Below are 13637 nucleotides of genomic sequence, written 5' to 3'. Positions count from 1 at the left end.
TCTACTCTTGCATATCTACTCTAGATTACTGCTGGTTAAAACAGGCAGATCAAAAGAGAATACCAAGAAACATAATGCATTCTGTTACCTTTTGCACTGTTATATGCCAATAAAGGAAACTTTCTTCCTGGTCCTCTAAGGATAAGGTTTTAAAGCATAAGGTTTGAATATCCTCAAAATTGCAATGCAATATCTATAAAAATTTTTCTTTGTTTTATTTTAATAAATAAACGGCAAACGGCATCTTCCCATTACCTGATACTGTCCATTTTGTAAATCTATTGTGATTGAAACACCACGATCCAGACCTGCAGTATTAGCAAACACAGATGAAATCCAAGTGGTACCAATGTCATTATCATTGATGTAGTAGAGAGGATGGGCTTCTGCATCCAGCCTCAGCACCCTGTCATTAGTGGTATCATCTGCACCATTAGGGATGCAGTACCTCTGTATCAAAGGGTGTACTCGGGGATGACTTCCGGGACAGCGGCACTCAGACTGGGTATGAAGATGAGGGAATTTTCCAGAGAATACTTCCAAAATGTCTCTGTCACAGCATAGAGAATAGTAATTAGATACATGACAACAAGAATAAATGTCACTTTGTGTATCTAGGCTCATAGATTAAACAAAATTCAGGTCAGATTATAGTAGAAGCCCTAAACTCCTGATGTAAGCTCATAAGAATGGGACACTCAGGTAGGAGTGAAGGGTCCCCTCAAGGTCTCTGCATTATCAATGGCAGCAGTAGGCATCTTCAGAAAATACCTGTGAAGAACCCTGTGGAGCTCCTTTCATTTCTCCACATATATGGAGTTCTTCAGGCACCAAGGGAAAGGAGTTCTTTGGTGAGAGGTCTAAAGCTAGATAGATGAATCCCACCATAGAGATGCAAGGATAAAAACTCTTAACATTTTATTGCAGCATCATGTCTGACTCCAATCAGCAGTCTGGATCCTGTTCTTAAACACAACATAGTGCCAATATACTGCCTGTAGCCACAGTGAAGTTCAATGTTTGCACTCAAACCCTCTCAAAAGACCAGCTTGAACAATAACATATTGTACCTTAGGAAATTTGGATAGAAATGTTTTCACTTTTAACTAATTTTTATCAAGATGTCCACTTTTTTAACTGCAATCAACCTAGTCTCAACCAAATCATTGAGATACTTCAGTCCCCTCTGACATCAGTAACTGCAATAAATACAAAGGTAGGTAGGTAGGCAAGCAAGCAGATATATGGATCACATGGACAGTTCTTTATCTGCTCATCACTGATATAAAGGAAAGAATTTGTGAGTCTAGAAGAGACTGAATTTTTATATTTATACCTTGTAAGTTTTCCCATTTTCCTACTTTTTCAGTAAGAACAGAATTTTGTGTGTTTATTAAGCAAATAAATACTTGCTAGCTGCCACCACAGCTTCCACAGAACCCAGAGTTACAGGACTTTTTACACATCCATAGCCTAAATTAATTGGTATGCAGGCGAGACTTTCCTTCCCAGTTCATCCCAGAGAAACATTTTAGACCAGGTTATCTGTGGATATAAACCAAATCTAGAAAGACATCAGTAGGTCAAATCAGTTTGTAAAACACCTTGATTTTCAATTGTTACGCTTTATTCATTTCACTGACCGAAATCGTAGCTCAAGACTTGGCAAGCATTGCTCTGAGAAATACAACCAATGTGATTTTCATAAAACTTGGAATTCAGATTCACATTAATGCTTCCAATTCACAGGAGCTCAGTTCATCATAGTGTCCTGTAGACAGCTGAGCACCTAGGAAACTGCTCTACATCCTATTGAAAGACTATCATTAAGTAGCCTGAAGGTCTACAGTCCCGCGTGACATGGTGTGCAGCCTCCCCAGAAGCACCACACAGACAAATAGGACCTGACTACTTCTGGCCAGCCTGAAATGACTGGATTAATCCAGCATGAGCTGGATAACAAAGGTAACATCTCTTTGTAATGTGCTAGGAAGGGAGGCTGGAGGGCAGCAGAAATTGCAGTGGCAACAGTAATTTGGCCTCAGGAACACAGGAAGTCAAAGCAATTGCCCAGGGCTCTGTGGGCTGAGGTAGCTAAGTCATTGGTGGCTTATGGTGACAACCTCATCTGGAGAGCCAGGGACAGTGGCACCTTGGCGCAGGGGTGTGTGCGTGGGGCGGGGGAGCATCAAGACTTCCTGACATAGATACTGTGGGGAAGTGAAATTGAGGAAGGCAACAGCTAAGCACAGGAAGCCAACCTTCCAGCCACAAAGCCAGTGTGTCAATCCCTTGGGATGCCTGTCCTCCTCATCAGACTGCTATCTGAGTGGTCCAGTTTTGACCCTGCAGCTCCCTTCCTTGCCCTACAGTTTACACGCAGCTTGGAGGAAGCTTAGCAAGTCTTATCCACCAGGACTAAGCTTATCAGCACAGACTATTATGACAGAATTATGAGTAGGTAACACCTACACAGTTTATAAGCACTGAAATCTAGCAACTGGATCTACTCTCTGCAGAATACATACTAAGTCAGGCTGTAGCAAGGACAACAATAACAAGGAGAGCACATATTTATTACAGTGTTTTGTTTCACTACATGTATATACTACATACACCACTACATACATCAAGCATATTTAAGCAACAGTTCAAAAGCAAAACACATTCAGTTGTTGAATTTATTTCAACTCAAGATTTTTTAGATTAAAGGCAATCTTTGAAAAGAGGCTCAGGGAACTACATCGTCACAAGCAATTATCTAAAGGAAACATCTGAAAAGCACTACACTTTGGGAAATAAGCATATTGTTATCTACACTTCCTTCTCACCACACTCTTATTTGCTAGAAAAATAAAAGTTCTTTACCTGTTTGTAAGTGCCACTGAGTAAAAGCGAAAATCTTGCATTCTTCCAACAAATTGTTCTAAACCTAAGGAAATATACTATAAATAACCTATTGAGCAGAAGGCAGCTTTGCACTGCATGAGAGCACCTTTAATTCAACACTCAGAAATCTCTCTTGCACAATTACCCCTCCTGAATGAAACCATCTTGGACCTGGACAAAACTATAGAGGACAGTGACTTAATTTTTTTGATAAAAAAGAATGATTTATAATAACTTTATAAGAACATTTTGTACCTATCTCTTTTCTGATTAGAGAGGTGGCACAGGGATCGGCTCATTAGACAGAAGTAATGAGCCAGTCCATGTGCCACCTCTAATTAGAGAAGAGATACAGTAGGTACAACTGTACCTATCAATTTATACAATAAAGATAAAAAGCATTTTAAAATATTCCTTTCTTTTACATGATTATTAGCTATCCAGCATTCAGAATTAAAACCACAAGAAAATACATTTCCAAATACAAGCTTTAAGAAATGGGGCACAGAATACTTTCTTGCCCAATGCCACAATAAAGCTGTTTATGTGACATATATTTAGAAGTTAACTTCAAATGATGCATGTTCCTGAAGAACAGTAGTCAGAGTTCTTACACCTGCAGTGCCAAGAATTAGTGAAAACCAACCAAATATCCCCCACTGCTCTTCAGTGATCATGTCATGATATAGTACATATAAAACTCTAGATGCAGATGAAGAGCAAAACTTTCAAGCATTACTAGAGGTTGAAAGATTCTCATTCTGCCATGGTTTACATGAGTATTGATAGAACTGAAGAACACAGACAGACAGAAACCTTCAGCTCTGTTCCTGACTCTGCAGAGAGAGGAGAGTAGTCTAGGGGCCATGCACAATTCCATTCTGAAACAGTTCCCTATATTTACTCAGAAAAACTATGGGCAGAAATTAGTGGAATGAGTCACTTTACATACACGTCTTAGAGAATTCAGGAAAACCTGAATTTATAATATAAATTATGACCATCTACCAGACATCTATCTATTCCTATACATAGATGTTTGGTAGATGATCATAATTTATTCTACCTTCCAGCCAATCTTTTGAGAAAGATAATTCAAAAATAGGAATTTTCTTCTGCAGTAAGGTATTACTTCTCAGCATAGAGATAACTTAAAATTACTCACACATTTCTTTTAACTACTCATGCATATTTTATTTTGACTACTCCAGTGCATTCCACTAAAGTACTACAAGATTTACCTGTGAAGCTTTGTCCAATTTGTAGAGTACCATCAGCATCAGTATCTGCAACTGTTCCCATAAGAGTCCTTGAATCAAATGCTGTGTTATCATCTTCCCAACCATTCAAGAAGAAACTAATTCGGCTGTGATGCACCTATAGAACCAATGTAAAGGGGGAAACAAATGCTTTATCATGCAATCACTTTGATTTCTCTACATTTTTTGTCTATCACTGATCAAATGATAACATTACCTCAGGTTATTTGTTGTATGTCTATTTTTGGTGCCTACTGAAAGGAGTTAGGTCTTTTTTATTAACAGACCACCACTCAGATGCAGAGAGTATAAAATTTCCACAGGGATTAAATCAAAGAAGGAACTACACCACAGGGAGCTGGTGGAGATGGAGGGGAAGAGAGGAAAGGAAGGGTGGGTGTGTTTCACAAGGTACAAGGCTGGTTACAGCTCTATCACCACTTCGGGCCATGGGCACATGTTACAGCTGTCACAGCTCTTCTCATACATCACTTCAAACAGGCCTCAAGGGGCTGCACACCATGCTCAGGATAATCAAACACAGGCCCCCAACAGCCCCCAAAACACCTCCCTAACCCAAGCATGCTTCTTCTACAAGGGCTGAAGGGAATGGTATAGAACTGCCTACATCTGCTTTACACCCACTGGGTAATTCCCTTTCATCCAGGGAACCCTTGGCTAGGAATATGCACTCAGCCAGCACCCCAGGGTACTGTTTTCTGCAAGTGCTCCCTTTCCTGCCAATTCATTTTAAATCTGAGCTAACGTTCATAGAAATACTTTATGGCATTCTCCTAGCTCCACAAAGTCACAAGATGCTGAGTTTTTACAAAGTTGGGTGTTTTTTTTGCATTAGAAATGCTTAGATTTAGGTTACCCAAAATTAGGAAAAGTTTAATAATATGGGAGCTCTTTTCAGCCTTAGATTATATGAAATTCAGTATTCTCATTTAAAAAATACAGGTCCCACAGAAAATGAAAACCAGAAGTACTATGGCTATAATCAGGTCCGCATTAATGAAGTTAATTATAAAAACTAAGTTGGACTCACCAAAAATTTTTATTTTAGAAAATTTAATTGCAAAAAAAAAAAAAAATTACCTGGGTTTTAGCAATGTTTAGCTAGCATAAAGCTTTTTTCACATGATAACTTGGTAGCTTTAAAATTCTGAAACACCATTTTGCTGCTGCCAATTAATAGAGCATTATTTTAATTTTGCAGGTACAGATACCTGGTGAATCATGTCTATCAAGGCAAATACAACTAGAGTGCTTTAGCCCATCTTGACAGTCACACCAATCAAAAGAAAATAAACCTGGAATTATTGCTCCAAAAGAACAATACCTATGTGAGGACACAGAAGGTTTACAAGCCAGAATAATTTGTTGCAAAAAAAGGAAAGACAGAACTTATTTACCAGTTAACAAAATACCACCTTGAAAACTACAATATAAGCACATACAATACTACTCTGACAATAAAATCTTTCAAATTTCAGACCAAGATAAATGGACACAATTATCTACAAATCTGAGCTCAGATGATCAGCATTGGTGCCTTGAGCAACATGAGCCTATCAGCATTTTAAGAAAGAAAACATGAAATAAGATGGAGGGGTTTGTTTGGCCTTTTTTTTTTGTCTTCATACAAGATTGTACACATGAATTTTTCCTCCTTTAAACTGTACTTTCAAACATACACATGTATGCTGAGCTTTATTGCCATTTCCAGATTCAGTCAATATTTCCCAAATTTGGACAGGAATATTTATTGCCCTTCCACTGATGGAAATTTGAAGGCTATTATCATAATTACTAAGCCTTGAGATTAGTTCAAAAAGTTATTGCATATAAGTTTCACCACTCAAAATACATCTCTCCAGTTTAAATTATCTTTTGTGTTGACACATCAACGACCTAAATACAACAATTTCTTTATTTAATTTTAATACAAAGCCCTCTAAACATCTGATGCCCTATTTGCAAGAGCCTAAGTGTATATATATACTGCGGTTACATTGCATTTTTTTCTGCATCACATTTTTTACAGCCTGTTACTGTCATTTGGTGTTTGACTGTTATAACCATAAAAGATACAGGCTTTTCTACTTTGTTATTTTTAGCATTATCTCATGTTTTACAACATCTTTGCACAACATGCCTGCACATGAAATATAACTAGTGAAAAGTTCTCAGTGGTATTAATGCATAAAAAAGAATGTGGTTCCATCTCTACTGTCTTTACCCAGCCAAAAGCTGATGAACAGCCAATTTTCCTTTATCACATTAGCACAGCCATGAGGGAAACACATTTGTTCTAGTCAGCTACACTAAAGATACTATTACCAATCTAACATATACATGTTTTATATCAGCAGTATTCTCAGAGTATGAGGGAGCCAACAATATATTAACACTAGCATGACAGTTTATTTAAGAAAAGAAAATTGTCTCTGTAGAGGGACAGAAGTTAGAAATGTATGGCTAAAGCTCAGTGTCACTGGTCTAATAAAGGTAATAATTCTTAAGCTTTCTTTATAGCAGGTAACACTCCTGTGGCAGCTCTGTCATATCATTCAAATAAAAATGTTGCCTTTTACAAGTTTAAGAGTACCTTTATTTTTAGTCAGATATGAAGCATGTTTCCGCTTTCCTGTTTCCACTGCAAAACATTTCTAAGGGGAATTCAGAAATGGGCATGCTCACCCCCATCAGCTTCTTGAAAGCTTACTGTTTCAGGCACAGCTTTATAGACCTAATTCTGCCTCCCACTGTGGCAAGCAGAGTGTTCACCTCCATGCACCCAATACGAAAATCAGGGGGTCCATTCATGACTGAAGAGTGACAGAATTGGGCCCTAAGTGACCAGGTATTTTTACTTGTTGGAAATAGGTGACTAATGACAATTTTAAATCTCCCTCCCCCCTCCCCCACCACCAATCTCTTTGTATTAAATAGGATTTAGAACAGTTGGGTTTAATATAGCACATCCCCAAGGTAGCCCTAAGCACTTTACAATGCTGAATTGGATATCAGTAGTGCAGTGACTGTGTAAGGCAAAGGCAGCAGTCATTATGCATTTGGCAGTAGCTCAATGTAATGATCCCCCTGCTGGTTATTAAAGGGGGTATGAATATCTGACATGGGAGGAAAATGTAGGAGGGAAACCATGTGTGGTATAAAGAAATCCCAGCAGCTCTCCACTGTGGGAGGAGAGGAGGTCTCAAAGTTTGGTGTCAGTTTAGACTAAGCTGAATAAGAAAAGGCTGGCACCAAATGGACTGTTTGATGTAGTTATTTAAGGTCTCCTGACCGTTAGCATTAAATTCCATACAATAGCACGGAACTAAAAGAACACTTTCTCTCCTGACTAGGACAACAGGATTATTCCCCAGCTGTCCTTATTAATATCATCCAATAAGAATTTGCCCCAAATTTGCCCAAGAGAGCAACAAGAGATGGGTAGGAAAGGTTGGCTTTGTGGTTGTGTAGAGCACAGGACCAGAAGCCTGGGACATCAGCACTTTAATCCCAGCTCTGCAACCACCTCACACTCCTGTGCTTCCCCACCTGTCAGATACAGCAAATCACCTCTCAAGAAGGTGGCAAGGATTAGTTACTAAGATACATTTGCTCTGAAACTACATCAGCATCTGCCAACATAGAACCTAATATCAACTTCAAGCAACGGAAAATCCATTTGATGGTGAACTGAGGTGGTGAAAGATATCAATACACTTTCCTCTAGTAGCACTCTTGGTATGACCTGGGAGAGTTTCAAAGATGAGAGGTACAGGGCCAAAGAGCTGAGAGGGAAATTCCTTCAGTGCATCCCAAATTAAGCTTACAGCTCTCCAGCACAAACAAACTGTGCATCAGACACAGCAATCCCAAATAAAAGCACTTCCTAGCAAGGAAAGCTTCCCTGCCATATGGGTCACAGTACTGCAGAATCACAAAATTACAGATTGGGTATGGTTGGAAGGGACCACAGTGGATCATGTGGTACAACCTCGCTGTTCAAGAAAGGGTCATTCCACATAACATGTGACACAGGATTGTGCCCCTGTTATTGCTAACGAGACAGGTACAGAAAATTTATTACAATTTTATTTTCTTACCTAAAGATCTGTGCTTTTCAGATCCTACCAATGAAAACACAACAATGAAATTTAACACAAATTTTGCCACTCAGTTTGGATCAGGCAGAACTGTCATGCAAACAAAAGCCAGTATCTTCACGTATTAAGTGCTAACAGAACTGCTAACTTCCACTACATCACAGTAATTGGTGTGGCAAAAAAGAAATATCACAACCAAATACTCCAGAGCAGTTGCACTGGCTAAGGGACTACGGCAAAAAGCAGAAGCTCCTTGACTGAAGAATACCGCGGGTTCTTTCTTTCTCTTTTTTTTACAAGCCTTGTATTGTACTGATATTTATAGGTATAATGCATATTGGTAGACCAATGTATAAATAAAGAAACAGTCCAACAGTTACAAGTAAAGAGTATAATAGGTAGAGTAAAAATATGTAGTAGTACAATAAAAATTAACATTATGCTTTTTTCAAAAAACAAAAAAAAAAAAAGCCCAATATTCCTCATTATCAACACAGAGGCAGAAGAGATTTTGATATCAAGTAAAAGACACAGTTATATTGACTCCACATTTTGAACTACAATGACCCTTTTGAAGCCAAAGCCAGTTTGGGGGAGTTCTGAGACCATAATTGACAAAGTTTTGGTTGTCACATAATAACACTTACATTTATTACCTCCCAATGTACATGTGTGATATCTGGCCCACTTAAGCAACATACGCTTTTTCTTCACACGCATTAATCATCCTGTCATCAAAGTGTCCTCTTACATATATATAAAGGCAACTGAGACAATTTCAGTTTCTTCCATGTGGAATTGAATTGCACCATTTCAGCCAAAATAAATGAAGTTAACTGAACCTTTTTTCAGTGAACACTATGATCTTTTTGCATAAGTAAGATTTTTCCATTACAAGTCGGTCCTAATATTAATACCACCCACACACCTCATGGAAAACTATTTCTAATAAATAAGATAGGAAGGAGAGACATAGAAAGGAATCCTTTATGGCCGATTAAAAAAAAAAAAATCCCTAAGAATCCCTAAATGCATCACAGCAGAGCTAAAAATCACTAAGCAGAGATCAAAGCTTCATGGCACTAAATGACACACAACCAACAGAGGCAGCAGTCCTATTCCCAAATATTTTAATTTGTAATTAGTATATGCTTCAAAGACACTTGTTTTTCAGTTAGTACAACCTCATCCTTTATGTTACCTTTCCTATTCCAATATTTATTGGCATGGGAAAGATTTATTAAAATATTACAGACAAATTATAGGGAGTTATTTCAAGACAACATTAATCTTTTCCACTGGTTGAATATACAGTCTTTTTACTCTTACTCGTCAGAGCTTCTAGCAACCATAAAATACAGTTTAATCCTAACATTTCCTTTCATCATCTTTTGTTCTAATAACTAGATCACAGTGTCTGGCAAAACAGATAAATAGAACAGAAGGATTGCTTCCCAGATTTGCAGGCTATAAATGAGGAGTTCCACAACAGAGGAAACTCTGGCACCAAAAATGAAAGGAATAGAAAAAAAATCTTTTCCAGTCATTTAAGCCAAATGATACCAACCCTGGCCTACCTAGTTTTCCAGCCAAGTTAGTGATAGCAAGCACTTCAAGTGCAACTTCAGGTCTTACAGCTCTTCAGATCATCACACAAAGTCTCAGATGGCAGGGGCAGGACTGACCGACACAGACAAAACAAGGACCAAAAATGCGTCTCCCAATACTAGGAAATTATTATGTTCCAGTACATGCAATGGACACCACTGTTTTCAAACAAGATGAAAAAGGAGCAGCTCAGGGATAGATAATATATACCTAAGAGTGAACAAGATTATTAAAAAAATATATATCTGTATACTAAAAATTTTTAAAGCTAACTTTTAAGTTAACAATGCAAATTTAGCTAGTTTGCAAATGCAAGTTAAATTTAAAAACTCAATACAAACTAAAACACAATGTCAGTTTCTCAAATACAGGAAAAAACCCGAATACTCCCCCAGATAAGAGAACAAAAAATAAACTGTAAGAAAACCCAAATCTGTTTTCATTTTTCTTAAAATAAACCCTATTTGCATAGCAGGCAGTTACTCAGAACTAGAAACAATTATTATAAAGTAGATGATACACAATATGAAGAATTTTTAATGAGAAATGTTTTATGAGAAGAATTAGGCAGCTACACCATTTATCTGTAAGGCATAAAAAAAACGGGGGGTGGGGGGGAAATTCAATTTATTTTCCAAATCAGTAAGCTAGCAGGAATGACCCCTCCCTTTACTTGTCTTAAAAACTAAAGCAACTCCAGAATCAATAAAGTTACACAGTCTTTACAGAGATGTAAATTAAAGCAGAAGTTAGCATAAATTATTTGCTTAATCATTCAGAAATAACAAGGAATCAGAGATTATGAGAAATCAGGAGGAGCTGCAACTCACCCAGCTTAAAAATTACTACACAACGTACCATTACAATGGCTGACTGTTACTTAATTTGGTGTGGTTCTTATAAAAATTTCCAGCTAAACACGGCTTGCTATTTGTTAAACTAATCAAGATTCAGAAAACCTTTTTTTCCTTCTAAATGTATTGCAGATTTGAGTCAGGAACTTTCTCAATGAGTCCATTCTACAGAAACAGACAGTGCATTAACACATTTTCTCCCAAGGTGAGAAAACAGATTAAGGTTATGACCAAAATGACAGGCCTGTAGCTTCCTTGAATACTTTAATAGAGTCAACAAATCAACAGTGGCCACTGATGACAACAGAGGAAAGAAGACAATAGGTGGAAGGAGGGGAATTAGTGATGCTACTATAATGGTGTAATCTGAAACTTGAGCATAAAAATCTTTTTCACCTTCAACCTGTCTAAATATGCTATTTTTGCCTGCTCATATAAAGATATACAGTATATTTACCACTGGGGACATGTGGGTTCATGTATTTCCTCTGCAAAAGCAGGTGAGAAACAGAAGCGTAATAGTTAATAAAAGCAGGAGTAAAGGGCTTTTGCATATCAAAGAGATGCACACAGGTATGTATTTTCTTGCATAATTGCAAATCTTGCTGAAGCTGCAATTACAAAGGCTTCCACACAGCTTTAATATTTCATAAATTATTTTCTGTAAAGAGGAAAGGTCAGTGATATGGATTAAGCAAAAGAATTTTGGGGGAAAAACCAGGATGAAACCATTAGCAAGAATCCAGGCTTACTTTCAGCTGTCATTTAAGCAGAGCTAGTGACCAAAAACCACATTGCAGCATTTTTTTTTTCATCTGAGCACCTATGCGTCCTTAAATTGATGAATCAGAAACAGCAGACAACTTTTTGCCACAATCCAACACCTTTCCTCACTGAATAAATCACAGGATTTACATACCTTGAACATTCATTTTAAAGGATCCTTCCCTAGCCCTCACTTTTGCCTTATTCTCATTCTGCATTATTCAACTAATTTTTACTTCCCCTTTTTTTGTCCACTATATTTACATTTAGCTTCAAAAAGAACCAAACAAAAAAAGGAAAAAAAAAACAGCAACAAAAACCGCAAACAGCATGATAAATGTACTGAGTACAGGTGAGAGCAGATTCTTGCCTCCAAGTACTATTTTTCTCAAACACTAATACAAACAGGAAACAAAACAGTTTAACCTGGAAAGGAGAGGGGCAGGCACTGATCTCTTTTTCTCTGGTGACCAGTGATAGGGCAACAAGCGAATGGCTGAAGCTGTGGCAGGGGAGATGTAGGCCAGACACTGGAACAAGGTTCGTCACCCAGAGGGTGGTTGGGCTCTAGAACAAGATGCCCAGGGAAGTGGTCACAGCCCAAGCCTGACAGAGTTCAGGAAGTGTTTGGACAATGCCCTCAGGCACTCTTGGGGCTGGTGCTATGCAGGGCCAGGAGCTGGACTTCTATGATCTGTGTGAGTATGTTCCAACTCAGGATATTCTATGATTCTATGACTCCAAGACCCCAGAACTCCTCTACTCTTCTCAACTCTTCAGGTAATCTATCACCCATCTTATGACTGCTTCAAAAAATAAAGAGGTTAAGAGGTTCCCACAGTTTAATCACAGTTTAACCTCTGCAGATGAGTCAGGATTCCACGTCACTCTTAACCATTTCTACTCCACACATTACTCACCAGCACTACTACAGAGCCTGCTCCTACAGTCCCATATGGCTTAGCCATCCTTACAAAGTACAAAATGAAGCCTAACCCAAATTTAAAACCCTAGATGAATGAATAGCTCAAGAATAAGAACTATCACTGTGATGTCTTTATTGCTAGAGATGTTTGGGCAGATGTTTTACATACATCGAAGTCTCCTGTAGTCTTTTTTTTTATTTTTCCCTCTCTCAGAGATAAAGCTTGCAACCTTTAAAATAAAAAGAGTTTATTTTTAGCGTTTTGTGCTTTGCATTTAAATTTTTATTTTTTTTTTATCTGGAATGAAAATTGAGACAACAGAGGGAACTTGGCAGATCTAAAGCTTGGCAAGAGGTAATGAATTTATGTAGCAAATTTATGTAGCAAACATATGAGAACAAGGATATGTCAGGAGGAATTTGTCTATGAACTTGTTCTCAAACAGACCAGCAAAGATGCTAATAACCATGTTAATAGGGACAGGGTGTTTGTGGGAGGGAGGGCTGTGGAAGCTAAAGAATAATATCCAAGAGGACAAGCCAACTCAGACAATTTATCTGCATAACACTTGACAGACAAATGGCACCTTCTGTACCAGCAAAAGAACTACCTGACACGTTTGCCAGTGAGGCTGCTGCTGCTCCAGCTACAACCCTGTCACAATTTCAAATATTCAGTCTGTTTTTAGTTGGTTTGCCCAATAGCAAATGCAAAAGCTACACACATAATAAAATTATTTTATCTGCTCTTATTAAATGATTTGCTCACATTTCTAAATTCCTCTCCTTCCATATTCAAATACTATACTAGCTTCACATGGCAAAAATGTCGTTTTTGAGCTGTAAGAACTCCATGTCCCCAGGCAAACCCAAATACCCCTCTGTATTTTAAGCCTTTGAAGCAACTTAGCTGCAAGTCTCAGGGAAAAGAACAGAAGGTGATAGAGGCAAGGTGCAGCCCTGGCTATTATAGAGGTTTCAATGTGATGTTTTTCACACATCTTTGGTTCTCAGGACAAAGAGCATTTTACAGGAAGGAAACAAAGAGGGCTCAAGGCTTTTCATTGCCACCACTAACATAAGTAACAACATGGCCAGGAACTTTATTATGATCATTTTCAACAAAAAGGTGCTTAAGTTACCATCCATGGTCCTTTACTTCCAACCACTCTGTCATTTTTAGAAGGAAGACCTGCCAATATAGTTCTAGGCTGAG

At 38.0% G+C, this 13637-nt stretch overlaps 1 protein-coding gene across 1 annotated transcript in view; it reads right to left on the bottom strand.

Moving 5' to 3' along the window:
* USH2A (usherin) overlaps window positions 1-13637 on the bottom strand; it is a 374258-nt gene that overhangs the window by 339424 nt on the left and 21197 nt on the right. The window contains exons 3-5 of the mRNA XM_041477027.1: window positions 4131-4266; window positions 2869-2932; window positions 256-550 (exon numbers count right to left, since the gene is read on the bottom strand). Of these exons, the coding sequence (XP_041332961.1) occupies window positions 256-550; window positions 2869-2932; window positions 4131-4266 (495 nt within the window). The remainder of the gene's footprint in view (window positions 1-255; window positions 551-2868; window positions 2933-4130; window positions 4267-13637) is intronic.

Source organism: Pyrgilauda ruficollis, unplaced genomic scaffold, assembly GCF_017590135.1.
Source record: "Pyrgilauda ruficollis isolate IOZ18807 unplaced genomic scaffold, ASM1759013v1 scaffold4, whole genome shotgun sequence".
NCBI classification, from domain to species: Eukaryota; Metazoa; Chordata; class Aves; order Passeriformes; family Passeridae; genus Pyrgilauda; species Pyrgilauda ruficollis.
The sequence above is the reverse complement of the archived record's forward strand: the minus strand, read 5'-3'. Positions and strand labels throughout refer to the sequence as shown.